The sequence below is a fragment of the Chamaea fasciata genome, unplaced genomic scaffold (genome assembly GCF_029207755.1).
Source record: "Chamaea fasciata isolate MVZ Bird 193981 ecotype frontalis unplaced genomic scaffold, bChaFas1.0.hap1 SCAF_8, whole genome shotgun sequence".
NCBI lineage: Eukaryota > Metazoa > Chordata > Aves > Passeriformes > Sylviidae > Chamaea > Chamaea fasciata.
The window spans coordinates 13,272,127-13,293,160 of record NW_027094093.1 but is presented as its reverse complement, the minus strand read 5'-3'; the positions used below and the strand labels follow the sequence as shown (position 1 = coordinate 13,293,160).

Sequence of the window (21,034 nt, the reverse complement as noted above, 5' to 3'; positions counted from 1 at the left end):
TTCTTTTCTTTAATTTTCACTCTCTTTACACTTCCTTTGCTAGAGACAAACCACTTGATCACTTGTTAGCTTCCAGTAGCATACCATTATTTCTTGCTGTAAATTCTTGAGTGTTTGCAGTATGTGTAATTCAGGCTTCCTTTGACCAAAACTAGCAGCAAGAATGAAGAATGTTCATTAATCTCACTACCACAGTGTAAGGTCATTCAAGTAGATGGCTGAGGTGCTGCCAACAGAAAATAAGATTTCTAGCCTCTTTAATGAGTCAGGCAGTCCCTTTATCTTGATTATTATAACTTATTCTGGAAACTATAGCACAAGGAAAATCTATATGGAAAATCTATGTGGAGTTCTGCTACAAAGCTTTTCTTAAGCTGTCTGCTCTTCATTAGCCTTTTCAATCACATCAGTCTAAACACTGTTTGATTATGTAAGAAATGAAGCTTCAGAATATAAAATTTACCTCATTTTTCTCCCAGAGTTTCCAAAAAATATTTTGTTTTGGTGAAATTTATTTTATTTGTAATCACAGAAAAAAAACCTGTAAAAACGAAAACTATTTTCTTTCTTGGAAAGCTGGTATCATTTCAGTGACATAACTAAAATCCTTAAAAGTATGCAAATTTTCTTGAACCATAACTGGTTTTGAGCATATACAAACATACTTATTTACTATTTTTATGCACTTCCTGCCAAAGAGTGATAGTAAATAATTGACTATATATTTTTTTTCTCTCTGAAGTGATACTGAATAATTTCCATTTCTCAGGTCTTTAAAATCCTGTACATTACAGGAAAAAGATGTTTTCCTTGTTGCTGGCATCAACAAGAAAAACAGCACCATTCCAAGGAAGTAACTTGACCATGGGATATCAACAGCTAGAGAGAGAAATGAGCCATCTTTTGCACTGCTGAGGAAGTCACAGCACGGGAGCTGGAAATCACCAACAGAAAAGGAACATAGCTGTCCAAAATGTTCCTTGTGAAGTCAGTAAATGCAGAAATCTGTCATGCTGTGTTATTACAGGCAACATCTGAGACAGTTTAAAGAAGCTCTTTTAAGAGACATGGCATCAATTACCTTAATAGTTCAGTGAAGTTATAAGGTGAATGGTAGTTTCCATCATTTACAAGATGGTGAAATTACATGGTTGATGAGGTCAGAAAAGGACCTACAAACATGCTCAGCTGTAGAGAAGAACTCCTGGTGCAAAGCAGTTTGTTGGGCTGAAAAGCAGAACAGATTTTAAGTCTTTCCAAGCTTTTGCATGCTGCCAGAGCACCAGAAAACTTTATAAATCTCTTAAGATAACTCTGTAGAAACACCAGCCTTTTCTGTTGTATTCCTTATTACATCCTCATTATCAAAAATGAGGCATCCTGAGTGTTAAACAAAGCTCTGCTGTGTAAGACTATTGATTACAGAGAGATTTTGTACTGCTGGAAGTCTCCTACAACTAGAGTTACAGTGTCACAGAAGTGGCAAGAGCAAAAACCTCTCATGCCCTCACCAGTTTAAATTTGCTCCTTAATCGACTACCAAGACTGATTACCTCTTAGGAGCTTTGACTCATCCAATTCCAAATCAGTCCAACATTAGGGGCTATATTTGGAATATGCTCTACCTTACAATATAGAATAATACTACAAAGGCTAAAGCAAGATTCTGAGTTTCCTCTGAGAGTTACATGATTATGAACAATATTATGGAGTAAACAGGATGAAAGTAAGAAGACAGCGTCAAGATGATGGGAGAATTTATACCTGGTTGGGTTTGGAGAGACAGTGTATCCTTCAGTTTCATCATTAGCAGTTCCAATTCCTCTCTGACTTCGTCCTCATCAGGTGGTATCTGCATTGCAGTGGGAATAAGAACAGTATTTCCCATTCCACCAAGAGAGTTTTCTGTCAGTTTAGGTGGATATGTTTGTTTCTCTTTTGCTTTGTTATGCTGTCCCATAAAGGGTTTGTCACTCCCCAGGAACACTGACTCCAGTGGGTCATCTGAGAAGACAAAGTCCACTGCAGTGGGATCCTCAAGTGTCTGCAAAAGCTGCATTCTATTTACATAGTTTGGGGGATTCAAAGATTTCCATTCTGCATATGTTCTGGAAGTAGGCCTTATTTGGGCAGGATTTAATTCACTCTGCATTCTCCTTTCAGGAAGAACATGTGGATTTCTTGGCATTGTATTATGACACTGTGGAAAAGGATGCTCTGATGACTGCAACATATTCTACAATAGACAAAACACAGAAAATACATTGTAAAAGTAATTGATATTTCAGTTTGCCAGTAGTAGTAAAAGAGCATTGCAGAAAATGCTACAAAAATGCTGTAGGGGAAAATATGTAAGCATTTTCTGTGAAATAAGGACCTTTTAAGAATCTCAGGAATGATTGTAATGATAAGAATCACTGCAATTGAAAACAAATAAAATATTTTGCATAAGATGTCTGTATTACATCCCAGTAAAAGACAGCAATTAGGAACGACGTTTTATTTATTCAGTGCCAGCCCTTGACTCATCTCTGAAGAACGGACTGCAATGAAGTATCTAACACTTCTGTTGGAAACTCTTATTGGAATATTCATTATTTTCATTGCAGTAGTGTTTAAATGCTAACATGGATATCTGTTCTAGATGCCAGATACACACAGAATGACAAGAAAATCCCTACTGGAAAGACCTTATCTGCTTTCTCTGAAGACAATTACCTAAGATGGCTGAAAATACAAGTGGAAGGTGCTTGAAATGGTATTAAGAGTGCTGGTCTATCAGAAAAGCAGTTGTTAGCGTTCAGTAATGGCTCATAGTTGCGACAATTCTTGATATATATCACTATACCTTTACTTCTTCCTTCATGTGCTGCAGTGTCATTTGCAGGTTTTCATGGCTTACTCTCAGTTTTTGGAGTTTTGCCTCTATTCTGCAGCTTTTTTCTTCCTGGCAATTATGAAGAAATTGCATTTCCTCCTTCCATTTATTGAACTGTTTCTTCATGTACCTACCAGAGATACAGGAGGTTGGGATTTTTGCTAGACCAGCCATACACAAATATATGCAGTCATGGAAATGAGTGAACACTTTAGCACAAACTTTATCCCCTTTACCAGTTCAGGACATTTTTGTCAGCTTTGGGGTTAGAGGCAAATATTTCAGGAGCTGGACTGTATCCATGGAATTAGCAGGAACATGAGTATTCCAGATGAGGAAATATGAGAGCTGAGTAGTACTGTGGCCAGGACTGAACATTGCATCCTGGGGTTTTACCTTTCCCACAAAGGTGACTGCAACAGGAGAGACAATAGCAATCCCTCTGTAGAGAAGCAAACTACTTATAGCAACTCCTTGATCTGCAAATGATTCCCATTACATGCGTGGGAAACAATTAAGTAAAAGCAGCTTCTACCGCTTTGACAGAGTTTCTTCTTGCTCGTGATATTCCCTGCAGTTTCTTTAATGACATCAATAGCTTCTGCACAGGCCACTTGCCCTTGAAAAAACACTCTGGTTTTTGCAATCGGAAGTGCCACCCTCTCATGCACACCAGAGGTTTAGAAATTGCCTACTCAGAGCACAGTATGACAGAAACACCACCCATAACTCTGTTCTAGTTGTGATTTCTCTAAGAAGTCAGGGTAGAAATAGTTTTGCTTTCCTCACAGCTGAGGTGCAGACAGTAAAATTTGTTAACACGACAGTAATAAACCAACTGCTTCATATCACAGATCTGAAATAGTTATCTGCCTTGCTTAGTTACATTCAGAAGTTCACCTGATTCACTTTCTTTTGGTTATGCTTTGGCTTAGAGACTACAGCCCCATCAGTTTCACTTGAATTATGCAAGATTTCTCTGAATGGGACAGCAAGTCAGACCATTCAAAATTAAAATTAATACTATAGTGGTCCCTTATAACAACATTTAAGGGCTCTTCACTGTAAAATGCTCTCCTCCTTCAGCTAACTCAGAGCCCAGTTCTGTGAACAGACAGGTGAATGCTGGTCCACAAAAAAGAATAAAGAGCTTCCCATGAGTAATGTGATTCATTCATCCAGTTCTATGATAAGCTCTGGGTCAGAGCAGCATTATAGAAACAGGCATACCAAATATCCTCTCAATGATTGCTAATCTAAAAGAAAGCTGAAGATCTTTGCCATATCTCTTTATTTTCCCAAGTGAGAACAGACTTACAATGAAATTGCAATTGTTTAGCTCTAATCTTGTAGTGCCCTTGTGTGAACTTGGAGCAGCAATTGTACTTGGAATGAAACAGAATAGGAACAGAAGGAACTGAACATACTGAAGGAAATAAAGAGAGTAGATTCAGAATCAAATCCTACACTTCACTGTAATTCCACCACTTTCAGTGATCATAGGCATGATTATATAGAAAACACATTTATATACAACTAGAAAAATGAAGGAGGGGAAGGTAAAAATGCAAGTAAAAGGTAAGCATCATTGTTCACACACCAACTTCCCCCTGCCATGTCACCCAAGCAAACAAGCCTCCCAAAAGATTTTTTATCTAGGAATTAATATTTTACAGTGTCAGAGATTTGACTATCAGAAGGAACTTCTGTGATAAACTGTTATACCAACAGTTACTGTAATCCGCCTATTAATCTCTATTTGATGTACAGTATATTTTTTAGAAAGAAATTATACTTTGATTTAAAAGCTTCATGCAAATCATGAAATTTGTTTTGATTAAGCCTTAATCAGAGAAAAATTTGAAAAAGAATGCTATTCTGACATTTTTATGTGGATGAACATCTTTTTAGTCTAAAAATTACTTTTAGAAATGTAAACTAGCAATTGCAGAAATGCTGATGAAAGTAAACCAAAATGTTTTGCTTTGCCATTGTTCTTCCAGTGATCTCCATCTAAAATTTTTGTTGCTGAGTTTTCATTATTCATCCTTATTTGATAGGATTTTTTTTGCATCTCAAAATCTCTTTGGAAAAATCATCTGTCCTCTAGCCCTCCAGCTGGGGCAGCACTGCCCAACAGTCTTCAGTCAGTGTACTACTGCATTTACCTACCTGCTGTCACTGTGAATGCTTTTTATGGATTTGCGCATTTTTAACACCTCCGCTTCAAAAGAGGCTATTGCCTAAAACAGAAAGAAGTATCTGTTCATAACTTAATTAGCAATAGCATTTCATTTTTGTATGCAAGTTTCATTATAGGAGTGCATGTCAGATTTTGGATTTGGTCTGTTTTACAGATTTACTAGTTAATTTTTAATTTAATGTATTACAATCAACTGGTGCATTGAAGTATTTCTAATGGTTGGAAAATTTATTCTATAGAACAAATTCTTTGATCTATGACAAATTTTAGTGTATAAGAATTTGTTTGAAATTAGAACAAAATTCACGTTCCCAAAAATTTCCGCAAAAATGGAATATTCTGATTTGGGAACAATCTCTCCCAAGTCCCACAGCTGCTTTGAGACAAGGAGATGGAGTAGACTGCATGTATAAGAGAGAAGAGAAACTTCTGGTCTTTAGAGGAAGTAGCATTCTCTAAACCATGCAGAAAACAAGTAACCCAGAAGTCAGGGAGTCAAACACTTTCCAGCTAAGCTACTTTTGAGGCATGGCATAAGTTGGGCAGTAATCAGGGCTGCCAGGAAATTATGAGACTAACAGCTGATCACTCAGGACCTCCATATTCATGGATTCTGTCAAAAGCAATCATTGAACTTACTGTCCACATCTTTTCAATCAAAGTGGAAATAATCTGCACTATAAGATCTTGGAAAACAGTATAAAACTGTCCAAATGGAATTTCTCAGAAAGAAAATAAACAAGAGAGCAATGCACCTGACAGAATCCCAGCACAGGGATGCAAGTCCCGTCCTGCTGTTTTCTAAAACGACAAATGCCAGCCATCAAAATTCTATGTTTAAGCAATGTCTGCCCACAACTTCCCCTGCAGATATCCGCCAGCTGGCATTATACCTTGAGCTGGGCAGCAGAGTTCTAAAAGACAGGTCTTCCAAAGGACAGTACAGGAGTAACAGCCAAAGGAGTGACCTGACACACAGATGAGTGGATGACCAAACTGGTTTGAACACAACCCAGTGTTCCTTGTATTCTGAGTAAGTGCAGAGCTACCAAACTCTCAAAAAAATTAGAAACAAAAAATTGCTATGTACTTATTTTTAGCTACACTGTCCTACCCACTCTTCCAGCATTGTTTCTTTGGAGGGAAGCTGGGAATGGATTAATGGAGACCTTTTGTGAATTAGCTATTTTAGTTGGAGTGGACACTGCTCTGGGTTCATCCTAAGAGGGCCCATTCTGTCCTCTTGCTATTTCCATGGTAACAAAAATGGCCTTAGTCTAATAAGAATTCAGGCATTCTTCTTTGACGTTTTCTTGCAGTAGGAAGACATGATGGCCTTTTTTACTGTCAGAATAGCAAGAGGACTCCAGACTCATCTAGACTTTAGCGTGCTACTCTACGACAACTCAAAAAACCCCAGAGCAAATATTCTTCCATGTGCTTCTGAAGGTCATGGAGGTCGAGGAGTTAGTCACTAATCTTGGGAAGATAACAAATCCAAATCTCACTAAGTTTTCAGATTCCACATTTTTCACCATAAGTGAGGAATTAACAGAAAGGTGAAGCTGCTCATTGCATTTTCATTGGAATTAGAAGGCAATTAGATAATTAACTTGCTAGGTCTTCTTCACAGCTTTAGAACTATTACTGCTTTGTGTTTTGCTCACCTGAACTATTGTCTTGTCTTGCTCTGGTGTCTTCTTGTTATTCTCACTCTTCTGCATTACAGTCCTGTTTTCAAGTATGAACTTGGGTGACTCTGGAACACAGCTGCCCACTGGGAAAGACATATTTTCAGGACCAGGTAGTGATGAAGCACTGAATTCCACGGGAGGACTGTACACCAACAGGGAAATAATGAGTAGGGAAAGGATCAGGACTCACATGATTTTGCTACCCAGGAAGATCAAAACGCAGAAAACTAAGGCAGTGTATAGACAGACAGATGTGCTATTGACTAAGCAAGAAGTAAAATTTACTATGCCTGCTGGCATATTCTGGTTGAAAGAATGAAATTCCTGAAAATAAATTCCACTCTCCCAACAGAATCTCAGCAACAGGTTCTTCTTTCCATTCATTTATTCTCAATGCAATTTGCTGTTTCTCTTTCTTGCTTCCTTCAGCCAAGAGTTAAGTATATTAGGAAATTCAACTACAAAAAATAGCAGGTTCCTGCTGTTCCGTCCATTATATCCTAGGAAAAGCCTAGATATTTATCAGACCCACAGTGGCACCTGTAACAGCAACCCCAAATTCTTTGTCTTCTTGCTACCCAAGCAGTAGGTAAGCAAACCCCCACAGAATTAAAGAGAAATCTCAAATGCTTCCAGAAAGATTCAATTACATTCAAAATGATTAAATATTGTTTTGTTGCCGAATACAAGAGAGGAAATATTAGCAATGAAAGGTGTTTTGCATTTCACCACATTCCAAAAAACAAACACTGAAATAATCCTCTCCATGAGGATCACTGTAACTATCATCCATCCGTCTTATAGTATATAATTTTTTTTCTAACTGAAAACCTACCAGAGTAGCACAATCCAGTTTTATAAACACATTTTTGTCCTCCTTCACATAAAGATGGAATTAATTATTTTAGAGAGGACTAACCATTTTTTCCCTATTTCAGCCTCACTGAAGCCTCATTTGGAGGACACATGTGAGATGCAAGACAGTTGCTAGATCTTTATACAAATAGGAAGGGTTGTCACCCTTTGTACATTTCTTGTGCTAATCTCCTATAATCATTCCATTCAGTTTCCATACCTAAGTATCAACCAAAATCTCATAGCAAGGAAGGAGGAAACTATCAGGAAAAATCTCAGCATGACCTCCAATTCTTATTACTAACCACTGTGATCAGTGGAAATACAGTAATGACTTTGAATATTAACCAAAGCAAACAAAACAGCTGGTCTGAAAGAAGAGGAATAGTGACATCATCTACTTGCTATTGTGAGTAATTCCACAGACCTTCAATTTAGTGGGATTTGAGCAGAATGCCTGCCAGTGAATGCACTGTGGGTCACATGTGGAAAGTATTCACAGCTAATTTCCAATTGATTCTTCACAGAGGAGGTGCTTAAAAACCCATGCAGTTGTAAAGGTAGTAAATATTGGCAAATGCTTGATGCTAGTATAAGAAATGGAACAGAGTGAAAGAGAGAACATAAGGAAGGAGGGAAGCAAGACATAAGCCTGTTATATTTTATAAGATCATTAGGTTGATCAGCATGGTAACCATAGTTAAGCTACAGAACAAAGTGCAGCAACATCTCAGTTATTCTTTCTCTTTTTAATAGAAAAATCATGACATAGTATCTGTCATAACAAAATCCCTTACTCAAAGGACATAATCAAGCAATATTTCACAGCCTGACATTCAGAGATTATAAATTCATCTGAAACTCACAAAGTCTTTTTGTGAGGAGGAAAGTGCCTCTCCTCCACTGACTCCAGATCTGTCCTTCTCTGAGCCTCTTTTCTTCTGCAGCGCTCTTGGAACAGGTTGTTCCTGATGGTGCGGAGAAAGTGCTTTGCATTCGCCTTTGCTGACATCTATTGGAATGAGGGATAATAAAGAAGAAAGTGACTTTTCAAACAGGTACTGCCCAGAAACCGACATATTCCAAAGCAAAGGCCCACCTGTTCACCGTCTGATGCAGCTCATGGCATGGCTGCTATCTGAGCCCTAGAAGGGGAGCTGAGGTGGGTAATGTTGCAGGACCGCAGACAAGAGCAGCTCCAATTCTTTTAGGTAAAATACTGCCTGGATCAAAGTCAGGCAGCCTGGAAATGCCTAACACAGGATTTTGATAGTCACAATGATTAAACTCACAGTCACAACAATAATTCTGATGACTAGTGTCTAAGGAAGAAATACTTTTATACTTGTATAAAGCATTTGTAGACATAGTCTTCTATGGCTCACATCCTCCTCTCACAGAATACAGTAAAATACACGTCCTTTTATCACAGGAGTCTCAGACTCATGTACAACAACTAAGCTCAGTAGCTGTATTATTGGAGGACAAAAACCAATTCTGCCCCAGGTGACTGCTGCAGAACATGGGGTGAGCCCTGACAGACTGAACAGGAAAAGAAGGAAAACACACCACATGCCTCCTAGCGCTTCTCAACGTGGTAGTAACATTACCACAAGGTGTCAGCATGGTAAGGAAAAACTCTGCTGATATTTTAAGCCCCCACTCAGCAGCTCAACTCCTGATAAAGACAGTGTGGAAACTTACCCAGACAAGAACAGCACCTGCTAAGAGTGCAAGGTATGGGGATAGCAACTGACTGCTGATTATTCTATGTCTCACACAGCAGATACAAAAATGGTATCTGTCATAGTGAGTAGCTTATCTTTTAAATTTTGGCATAGATTTTGGCCTGTATTGTAATATTTGGCCTATAAAGTGATAGTTACAGGTTTTTTGTTAGAGTAGGGCTTCATAAAGGAAACCTAAGTTCAGTGAGACAATTGCAACTCTGCAGCAACAATGTTGCTGCAATCCAGGCTGCAACATCTCCTGCCTTGCTTTATCTCTCTTGCCCTTCCTTCTGGTGCTTCCACAAACACACACTCCCATTCACTCTCCATTCACACTAACTTTAATGTCTCTACTTAGAAATCTCTTCTTGAGGAGAACAGTTAACATTTGATTTTCCTACTTCCTCACAGATGGAATATGAGGAAGAATATTTGGAGGACTGACCTGTTCTTTTTGACACAGATATTGAGTACCCAGATATAATTTCTAACAATGTTAGCAATAGGGTTTTGTTTTCAGGAAGAGAGCAATGAAGTGGCAAGATTTTAATGCTACCCCAGACAAAGGGTGACTACAAGAGCAGTCTAACAGCCTTTAGTTTTAGTGTAGACTCCGGCTGCCCAGGTATCTTTCACATTAACTGCAGAGGACAGTGAGGGAAACCAGGAGGTACAGCTTTCTAGGGAAATTTTCCTAAGTGCTTTTCAGCTCATTTACTGGAACAGAAGGATACTGTTATAGAGATCCACAAAAAAAACCTCATCTGCTGCTGTGTGCAAGATCTGGAATCTCCTGCTCAAAGGAGAAGCTGGTCTTCCAAACACAAATTCCCAGTGTTGTACTTTGCTACTAGTGTGATGAGAGCACAAATTGCCCCGTAACAGAGTCCAGGTATGTGATCTTAGTTGGGCACATGCTTTGTGTTGTATCCCTAACTGACAGAGACAAATGAGTCAGAAAGGTTTATAATAAAGTCGAAAAACTGAAGACTTTCAGAAAAGAGAGAAAAAGAAAGACATTTCATGCAGGAGTTTGTATAACTTTAGGATTAATTTATTTCTGGATGAGTCTGTGTTGGGACTGGGATGAAGGAACTTTGGGACATTGAGGGGACTTTTCATAGGTTTAAGGATTATCTGCTAACAGAAAACTTGCCATAAAATTCCTTAAGAAGAAGACTTGCACTGGGATATTTCACAGCTCTATTCAGTTACTTTAGAATAATTCATTAATTCTAAAGTTAGAAGCCTGTTTTGTCTTTTTCCTGACTCCCTGTTCCCAGACTAATAATTCTAATATGTTATGGCCATTATGGCTAATACACACATAACTTCCTAATGCATGTAGTTCAAGAATCTACTGCCTACTTGCCTACACAAAGAACCTCAACAGGGAAATGAATCAGCACAATAGGACTTTACCTGCACACAGTGTTCCACAACAGGATGTGATCTCTTATGTGATTTGCAGAGACGGCCAGTGAAAAAGCAGGCTTGGCAAAGGTCAAAATTGAGGCACTTCAAACAGCGATACCTGTGAGGCAAAACAAAAGGATTTATTTACCTCCCCACAAGTCAGAACTTGGTGTAAGTAAGCTTGATTACTAGAAACCCAGATCCCTGGGCTCTGAAATGCAAAGAAACATCTTTGTTAGAATAATGGCTTTCCTCAGCATTCTCTGAATTCAAGTTATTTTGTCCAAATGATTGTGGACTTTTTTCTGAACCCACCAGTGGCTTTGATCTTATCTATTAGCTGCACTGAAATGCAGTCCATGGAAGAAACCATTGTTCTAGCATCATTTCCCATTTTACAGAATGCAGTTGCAACTTCATATGCTACTTGTGCACCAGCTTACCTCTATTTGGAGCTCCCATGGAACTGTAATACTTATATAGGATTTGTAAGCAGAAAACCAAAAATGCAAGAAACTAAACCTGCAAGCTTACAATCAGTGAGAATACAGTAACAGTAAAATGCTTTTCTGAGCATTCTGGTCAGAATGTAATGGATAGTGTTCTTTTTATACCACTATGCTGTATTATTGGAGGACACAAACCAATTCTGCCCCAGATGACTGCTGCAGAACATGGGGTGAGCCTTTATACCATTACTTAGATGACCAAGATGCTAAGATGGAAAATTAAATGCGCCAGTTAATACAATCGGTTACAGGAAAAATAACTAAGAAATGAGATATACAGGTTTAATTGGCTCTACCTTTGGACTGCCAGTTTACCTTTGGCAAGTTTTCATAGTCACATCTGTGCTAGTGAGCTAAAGAGAAGTAGGAAGAAGGCTTGAACATTAGACTGCAGTGGTTCTCTCTATCCTCTTTCCCTGGTTATATTAGATTACGTCCAAAGTTTGTTACTTAGTACATCAGTTACAGCCTGCAAAGTATGCAAACAATGGTAAGAACTAATTATGTGGATTCTAAAAACCATTGACACACCTGATGCCTGTAATGGGGAAAACTTTGCAGACTCTGCATCTAGCTTGGTGAGAAACCATTTCCGTGGCTGATAATCTGTAACATGTAGGGAGCCACAGGAGAACAGCAGGCTCTGATCTCAGCCAAGATAGGAATTTTTCTTCAACAATAGCTGCATTCAGAACCTAGAAAAAATATGTCTCAAATTCATACATTCACTTGAAAAAAACTGGTGGTTCATCTACAATCTCTAATAAAAGCTCTGATATTTTTCTGGCATAAATTTTCCGTTCCTGCAATATGTTACTGGGTTCCAAAGGTTTTGGAATAAATGCAAGAGTCCTCAGTAGTATCTTAGTGAGCATCTTTTCTATAGATACAAATCTTCCCATTCTGCGAGACTGATCATCAGCCCTGCTTCTTAAAAGTAGATACTTGGGGATGTTATGTGGTGACACACTTGAAGTTTTAATCAATCAGCAACATTCAGAATAATTTCCCAGGACATCAGAATTTCACTCACCCCATGGAAACAGTCATGAATCGCAATTTCCACACAAGACAGAGTGCAGCCTTCTCCCACAATGGCTGGGATCTACATCAAGAAGAAAAGCTCAGAAACACCTCAATAAAAAACAGATGTTCCCATCATGCTCTGCTGCAATGGTGACAGCACACAGATGGTGAAGTATCTATAGCAATGTCATTTTACACACTGTTCTGAAGAAAACCCGTTCATATTCATACCATCAGTATGCAGTTTCACAGTTCAGGGTGTGTCAGAATGATTTGTTTCCAACTCACTTACTGTAATGGATCAACATACTATGTATCCACACTATAATACTGAAGGATACTGAGTTTAAATCTCAGAGGTCATTTTCAGATCCCATTTTCAGCACCGGTTCAGCTGGAAATACCTGTATGCTATGGCAACTTGCTGCACCTGCAAGCTATTCTATGAGTACAGGCATCTGAATTTTGGAGTTGCTTTAGGAACAGTTGTATCCAGCTGTTTGCAGGACCTGTAAGCTCAGGCAACATGAATGCAGAGAGGCATTCAATAATGCAAGTGGTTATTTTGAGAAAAGGGACAGAATTTCTTTCTTTTACCTACTTTCCATGATAGGTCCTGATGTCCACAGTGTCCTATTAACTTCAGTCCCATAAGGTAATCAAATGTGAAAGGTATCAGTCAGGAAGGTTTTCTTTTTTCTCCTAGGTTAGAACACTCCTACAAAATTTGTTGTCTAACAGCACTGCAATGACATTACCTGATTTAAGTCTGTTAGCAGGCTTCTCAGGGCACTACGGGTAATCAAGGTCTCCTTCCCATCAGGGACAGCATAAAACTGGAACAAAGCTGAACACAAGGAAAAATAACTTAGAATCTGGCAAAGCCTGAACTGTCTTCAAGCTTTCTTCAAGCTGCTATGATAATTGCAGTCTAAGAAATAAACCCCTCAAGAAAGTTTCACTTTATTATGTACCTAACAGGCTCTCAGTGACTGCAGTGACCATAATTCTCCCTTACAGTGAGGGAAAGAGAAGGCAAGCAAGGAAGAAAGGAACGAACTCATTCTGACAACAACAGGAAAAATATTTAAATATGTTTATACAAGAAGTGCTCTATTTAAATTGTGAATTGCTAATTTAAAACGTGGGGTTTCTGTTCTTTTCTGCTAGGCAAATGGAAGCTCTATTTAAACTTTACTGTGATGTCTTTTGAGGCTCTTTATTGCAAAGATGGCTACAGATATTGATTGAAAAGCATTATTCAGCACCAGCCTTTCTCCATAACTAAGCACTTGACATAATTGACTTTCTTCATGGCAGAGCTGAATTTTCTTTTAAAATAAAAAAATTACAATGGAAATTTTCCTCAGTGTTCGGTATTTCAGGCAATGTATAAAATCACACATTCCTCACCTCTGTATTTAGCCAGTAGAGTGTCTCCTGAAAGGGAAATTAAGGCAGCTGCAGCAGATCTAGTTTTGACATACCCTGTTCCAGTTCTAGGAAAATGAAATAAGTTACACTACATTCACCGAGAATATAAAGACAGACTTCTAAAGAATAGAATACTATGTAGGAAGCAAACTTCAAAACAAGTATCCTTTTGTATGTATAAATGTAACAAAACCCAAAGTAACATTCCAGTGATATTTTATGTCTAGAACCCTTTGCCACTGAACATAACTGCACAGTTAACTGTTCCAAGATATCATGCAATCATAAAGCAAAAAGACAACATCTCCTTCAAAGACTTCACATTCCAAGTAAAATATAATTTTACATTTACAATGTATGTCCTAAATAATTCTGCTTTTTTTTTTTTTTTTTTTTTTTGGAAAGGCTTCCCGAATACAGTAGTGAATAAAGGATAAAGGGTACAACCTGAGTTTTGCATATATCATCAGGCACCTCCATTATGGCCTTAGACCTGCACTGAGCTTCTCTTGGGGTGATTATATTTAATTTCACTGAAACTCAACTTAATCAAAAGGATATATGCAGGGGCAGGACATTTAGTTTTGACGGTTAGATAATAAATAATGTAGATTAATTTACAACCCAATTTTGTGACATAGGAACCTAATGAAAAACACTAATTTTTTTGTGAAGACAATGCAGACATTAATCATGCCTATAATCATCAAGCATTAATTAATGCTTGTTTAGGAAACAGATGTCTGATTTCACTCTTCTATAGTAGGGTATGCTGTGAGCCACCATATACATATAAATATATAAAAAAGGTATTTTGGTAGGAGTTGATCTGTTTATTTCTGACATAGGGTCTGAACTGTAAATACCAGGGGGGCAAAAAATCACCATCATTAGTACTTACTAACAATCAAAAACCCACAAAATCTGAAAACCTATATTTAAAATACTACTTTTGCAAAACTTCAAAATATCATTACATAAAATTGTCTTCAAGAGTCTTTAGATAAACCCACACTCTGAAGCTGCAATGTAGTCTCTAAAGTATGAACTGCATGGGAAATTGTTTTTTCCAGAAATTTCAAAGAAAAAACTTCAAGACTAAAGCTAAGGTATGCAATTGAACTCCTTTAGGATGTTTATGTAAGCTTATAAAGTAAAATACCACACAAACATGGAAAATTCCTATGTGCTCCTCCTATGAAATACTTTCCAGTGTTAATAGTGGAGAATAGCACTCTACAGAGAAAACATCATTAAATGAAAAATAGGATTAGAAAATTATAAGAAGCTTTTTCTATCTTATATACATGTCAAGAAACTTGTGAGTTTTTTTCCAAGAAATACCAACAACAAAAAAAAAGACAGTCCTAAGAAAATAGACTAAAAGACCAAGATATTCCTGTCAAAAAGATTCTTCTAAATAATTTCCCTACAGTGTACACAAATTACAAAGTACTCTTGATATTTCTATCTTTGTTTCTTAATACACCACTTATTCTTAGACTCAATTGATTTTTTACAAAAAATTTGATAAAATGGGACCTTAAGCAGTAGTGATCATATGAGTAATGAATAATGACTCAAGAAAAAATCCTGCAGACCACTTACATCTCATTTACTCTCAGTAAAAAACTTTGCTGTGATGTACAAGGGAAAAATTTCACCTGTGGTAAATAACTTGTACAATGAACTTAGTCTTCATCTTTCAAATCTGACACAATCATAAAACTATCTTGTCTATAGTGAATTAACTCATTATTCACAAACAATACGTAAGAATATACACTCTGTGACCTGTTTCCTTACTATTTTCAGAAACTTTTCTATTCACTAAGCTGCTCAGCTTAGTTATGAGACATCTATTTTGTTTCATAATTGGTAGATGAACTTCTTAAGCTTGAGAAAAATGAATAACAAAAAGTGACTGGCAAATTCCTGACCTGTGCATGGGTACTGCTCTCCAGAGGCAAATATGGATTCTTTCTTAGGAGTGTATAAAAATATCTTGGAAGGCAAGATATTTTTCTTCTTGGAAGAAGAGCTACTCAGTAAAGTCGTTCAGAGAAAAAGTCAGCATGGACTGGCAAAAGTCTGGATTTACAGATAGTTTCGGGAACATTTGACTACTCTTTTTCTGAATTAGTTTTGTGCCTCATATTCCTACAACTGAACTACTCCTAGTTTTTATACAAAGCAAAACCAATCAAAGTGTGAGAGTTTCACACAGAAATGGTGTGTGAGTGGTAGAAACAGACTTAGTCTAGCAATACTTGGGGTGGGAGCTAGATGAGCTTTAAGATCCTGTCCAAAAAAAACATTCTTTGGTCCTATGGTACTTCACAATGGATCTACATTTATTCTTCTTCTCACCTGTCATACATGGCAAACAGCAGGCTCAATGTGAATTCAACAGCTCTTGGATCTACCTGGCCTGGTTTTTCTAATCTTGCCCTTTGGAATAGTTCCATCAGCATTCTAGAGATTTGCTGCATGTTCAGAGAAATCTGCTCTTCCCTCTGGCTTTGTTCACTTAATAGGATGTGCTGAATCAGAGAAACATCAATCAAATCCACTGTGGGAAAATTAAGGAAGAAATGAATGAGGATCCCTTGCCTTTTCATGAATGGAAACGTGACTATTTTTTTTTTATCAGAAATGCCTAGCCAGGACAAGTCTGTAAAATGAAGCCTAGAACAGTACACCACATAAAAAGAAACCAGTACCTGTGTGAATTGGTACTTCCACAATGACACAAAGCATCAGGCAGATAAACCATATCAGGGCTGAGACCAGACTAAATATAGAAGACAATCCCTGAATGAAAGAAATACGTCCAAGGCCAACAAACTAGTCACCTTCTCTGTGCTACCCTGAAGACTTCACTTGCAATATTGTGCATTTTCAGCAACAGAGTGTTTCAAATGGAAAATTCAAGATTTCCACGAAATTAAGCTCAATATGGAATTTACATCCAGTAATTTCAAAGTGAGCTAGGTGACCAGGACTTCGTTGCACAGCTCTCTGCTTGCACTGAATTCTCTCTCACTTCAGACAGGGAGAATGTACTAACCAGGAGTTTTCTGGTCTATTATATTCTATTTTGCTCTCATAATTTTTTATAGTCAGTCAATGCATTTTCAGTAAGCCATGATTATTTCCAATAAATCAGCTCCTAAGAAACACATTAGAATTTGACTTTTCATGAGCATAATAATACCTAGATATAGATTAATAATTGTCATTGGTGTCTACATAGCAGTGTTGCAGATTGTAAAAATGATTTGATTCTCTCATAACTTTAGAATTTCACTAATGTATTTCAATTGACATTCAATAGGAAAAAAAAGATCAATTTATATATGAAGCACTGCCTAGATCTTCTATGTGTTCATAATCCATTCTGAAACTCTAAGGTGGAAAATGAGAGAGCAAGGTAGCATAATAACTCATGGCGACAGCAATGCAAATTTTATACAGATTCTCCCCTCCATAAAAGCACAGATTGTCTTTGGCTACTGACACTGGCAAAGACTTTGTACTGAGCGTAGTTTTAGGGCTGTTCTGTATACGGAGCTCTGAACATCATTGAAGGTCTCTGTGAAAGAAAACAAACACACATTACAATAGAGTGGTTCATTCAAAGCTAACTAAAAATCCAAACAACCAAATTTGGAGTTTCGAGTTGATCAACATTCAGAAGGAAAACTTGGAGGAAAAAAAAGAAAACAAAAAGAAAACATTTTCTTCTTTTTCAAATAATTTTGTGGGGTGAACAGTCTTCTTGTAAACAGTGACAATTTACCATGGAGAGCACAACGGCTTCTTTGGGAATCAAGTTTATTCATAGATCAGGACAAGGGCTATGAGGATTATGAACAGCAGATACTTTTAGCCAAGATCAAAATGAAAAAATATTTCTTCAGGCAAATAGGTTTTTTGATCAGAGATGCCTTTCTACAAGGAACAGTTTGTCAGTCTGCACAGCAGGGTTATTGTTTTGGATGCCTGTTGTTTCAAGGAGTAAACAAATCTTCTGTCAAGATCAACATGTGGGACTCTTGTAGAAGACCAGAGCAAATCACTTTTGACATCTCTGTTTAGCAAATCCACTCAATCTGCTTAACCAAATCCCATACCCTTAAGTGATTTCAGCTTATTTCTTTCGTATCACTAAAGGATGTTTTTCTGAGTGGAAAGCAAGAAATGCTGACCATGACCTACACCTGATACTTTACATACATACCTAGAACTTCAATTCCAAAAAGCAAGGTTTGTTCACTAAACTTCAGAAACTAGAAAGGGATTTATCAGTTATCCCTCTGTCCTGAGAGATTCTTTTCTCCCTGTACTTCAGAGAGTTACACACAGTTGATTGAGGTTAAAGATAAGCAATAAATATGTATAAATGAGTAGAAATAACTCACAAAATACTTCACCTGTTCAGTCTGGAAAGGAGCCAATCTATGTGCAATGGTTTCCAAGACATACACCAGATTAATATTAATAGTCAGCAAATTATGGGCTCTGCTGGTTCCCAGATGCTGTCTAAGCTATAGGAAGATGCCAATAACTGCTATACCATCTGTTTAGTCCTGCTCTTGTCATACTATGTTTTGCGATATTATTTGGAGATGTAGTGTAGCATGTCATACAACGTGAAAAATGAGTTTTTACTTCCACGCATCATCAGTTCTCTTTCCTTGATAAACTGATCCAAAGCCCTTTTGAAAGCAACAGAACAACTCCCACAGTTTTCAGTAGGATATGGATTAAGTTCCAAATGCTTATTTTCAAATACAAATGCTAGAAATATACACGATTCAACTCAAACACCTTCCATGTACAAGATGATTTTCAAAGTGAAGGGAATCTGTTTTAGTAGCCATCTGCTACTTAATTCAAGTCCACCCTTACAGACAAAATGTGGCCTCAAACTAGGGCATTCTGTGCCTGTCAAGCACAGTTCCAGAATTAACTTGTGAGGACACATAAGTAAAATAGCAAAGCATTTTAGAATTATTATTGATGAAAGGCTATTTAGGGACATTAAAAACTTTCATTTCTCATAGGAAGGGAGCTTCCCCTCTGGACAGAAAAACAGCATGTAATCATTCTGCTGTGGGTCAAATATCAGCTCAGGAAGTATAAATGCCCTTTGCTGAGCAGCTGACAAAGGAGCTCCTACACACATAGAAGTGTACTGATTCCTGACATCTTCAGCTGGTTACCTGCTATTCTGCATTTTGAGCTATTTGCTCTGTGGCAGATGAGGTGTCGGCTGAGATTTTGCACTCAAAAAGGAAGTGTATGGCCACCATTCATCCCTATTCCAAAGTATGGAAAAAAACCCAGCATCTCTTATAATTTAGGGATCATGGCCCTGTGTGCCTGATCATTCCATAAGCCAATGTGACAATGGCAAGGAAGGTGCCAGGACAGATCCAACAATAAAGGCAGGACATCACAGCTGTGTAATTTGTAATTTACATGCTAAAGCACAGAGATTCTCAAGGTGGCATGATTTCATTAAAATTCAGTAGTTTCTGTTCAAAAAGACACAGAAATGCCTTTTGAGAAAAGTTGGGAAAAAATAAGAAAAATCCTTACCCTGCAAGTCTGGATCCATTTGAAATTAACAGATGGCATTAGGCATTCTATAACAAAACAAACCAAAGTGTAAAACCACATACTCTAGACAGAGACATATAGAATCATTCAAATCAAACCTTTTAATGTGAACAATTCACTGGATGCATTTCAGAAATTAAATTAAACAGAATTACATTAAACAAAATAGTTTTGGTGCCACGTGCAGAGAAATGCCAGCAAATTGCAAGCTCTCTGCTCAGCGTTAAATAGGAGTAATTCAAGTAACTGCAGAATTGTAACAGGGCAAAACCAATCCTCAAAACAGTTTTAAGTACAGGAAATGAGATTTTTCACTATTAAGGCCCCAATGATTACATGCAGGATTACTACAGGGTCCATAGTGTATAATATCAGGTCATAGAGGGCATATCTACATCAGACTCTTCCCAAGATTCATTGATTGCTATTACTCAAAAGTATTTTCTAAAACTTTCAAGCAGAACTAAAATTTTAGACTGAGCTGACATTATTTCTTATTGAGCTGATATGGAAAGGCAAAAGGAAGATTAACCATGAATCTACTTAGTTAAACATCTGTGAAAGCAAAAGTAGTTATGTCCCTGTAATAAAGGAAACTGAATGTCTCCCCCACAGGATTTATTTCACTAAAGCTCTAAAGTACATTATATTTCCAATCACAGAAATATAAATATGAACTAACTGTAGTAACTATCTTTCAGCAAACACTGCAATTGCAAAACAGTAGGTATAATGGATCTACGTCACACAAGATTCCAAAGGCCATCTATATGGCTTATTGTGCAGAACAAATGGAAAGTTTGCTAAAATAAACAAAAATCAGCTAGTTGGAAATTATCTAAAACTTAAATAATAAATTTGGTGCTAATTTTGAACTTAAACAAATGTTCACTTCTTACATTTTTTCAGTGAGAATCATTGATCATTAGTCATAAACATGACAGAATACTGGCCAGTTATGAAGCATAAATATTCAATCATCTACAATTACTGAGTCTACCATAAATATGCTTCTCATCATTTTAACTGGTGAAAAATGCAACTTTGTTTCAGTCCCTAAATTCCAGTCATAACTTAAATTCAGATACTTAAAATACTAAGATACAGATTTGCTTTAATAGTCTTTTTCATTCAAGACTATAATGCCACAGTTTTTACTGTAGTCCTTCTTTGAACGAAACACCACTATGTTTCTTTTCTACTATTCTATTTTCTTTCTTACTAAGGGTTCTGCAAAAGTACAGCTCTGTCCAGCATTTACAGAGGCACATAAGTTTGCCTACAGATATATATTCATATGCAATATATATGAAAATATGATACAACTGTTCCTAAAATAGCTGCAGTAGTAGGAGCCTCTGCTAGCTTGACAGAAAAGTTCATGTACAGAAATCAATGAAATCAGAAGACACAGAGCAATGAATTAAACATAAGTGCTTGGTGAAAGCTACACGTAGCAATCTAGAAGGTAGATTTACAAATACACAGCTTGCCTCCTTTGTTTTCTCTCTGTACCAGAGGTACATAAAATAAAGAAAGTGGATGGGATGAATGTAAAAATATCCAGGTTAAACTCACTTAAATTGGAACTCATTAGAATTTGCTCACTCAAATAAGAACAGATCCACTGACTTACTGAGTTATAAAGCATGCATAATCTA

At 37.2% G+C, this 21,034-nt stretch overlaps 1 protein-coding gene across 1 annotated transcript; it reads right to left on the bottom strand.

The window, feature by feature from the left end:
• Window positions 1-654: 654 nt before the first annotated feature.
• On the bottom strand, window positions 655-19,401 carry DYTN (dystrotelin). Its single transcript, XM_066189728.1, has 14 exons — window positions 19,353-19,401; window positions 17,266-17,340; window positions 16,116-16,317; window positions 13,725-13,810; window positions 13,070-13,158; window positions 12,319-12,390; window positions 11,817-11,980; window positions 10,783-10,894; window positions 8,497-8,642; window positions 6,749-6,917; window positions 5,051-5,121; window positions 2,849-3,008; window positions 1,765-2,236; window positions 655-1,227 (listed from the first exon to the last, which is right to left on the bottom strand). The coding sequence occupies exons 1-14, from the start codon at window positions 19,369-19,371 to the stop codon at window positions 1,124-1,126; spliced, it is 1,941 nt and encodes a 646-aa protein (XP_066045825.1). The 5' UTR covers window positions 19,372-19,401; the 3' UTR covers window positions 655-1,123.
• Between the last annotated feature and the right edge of the window lie 1,633 nt (window positions 19,402-21,034).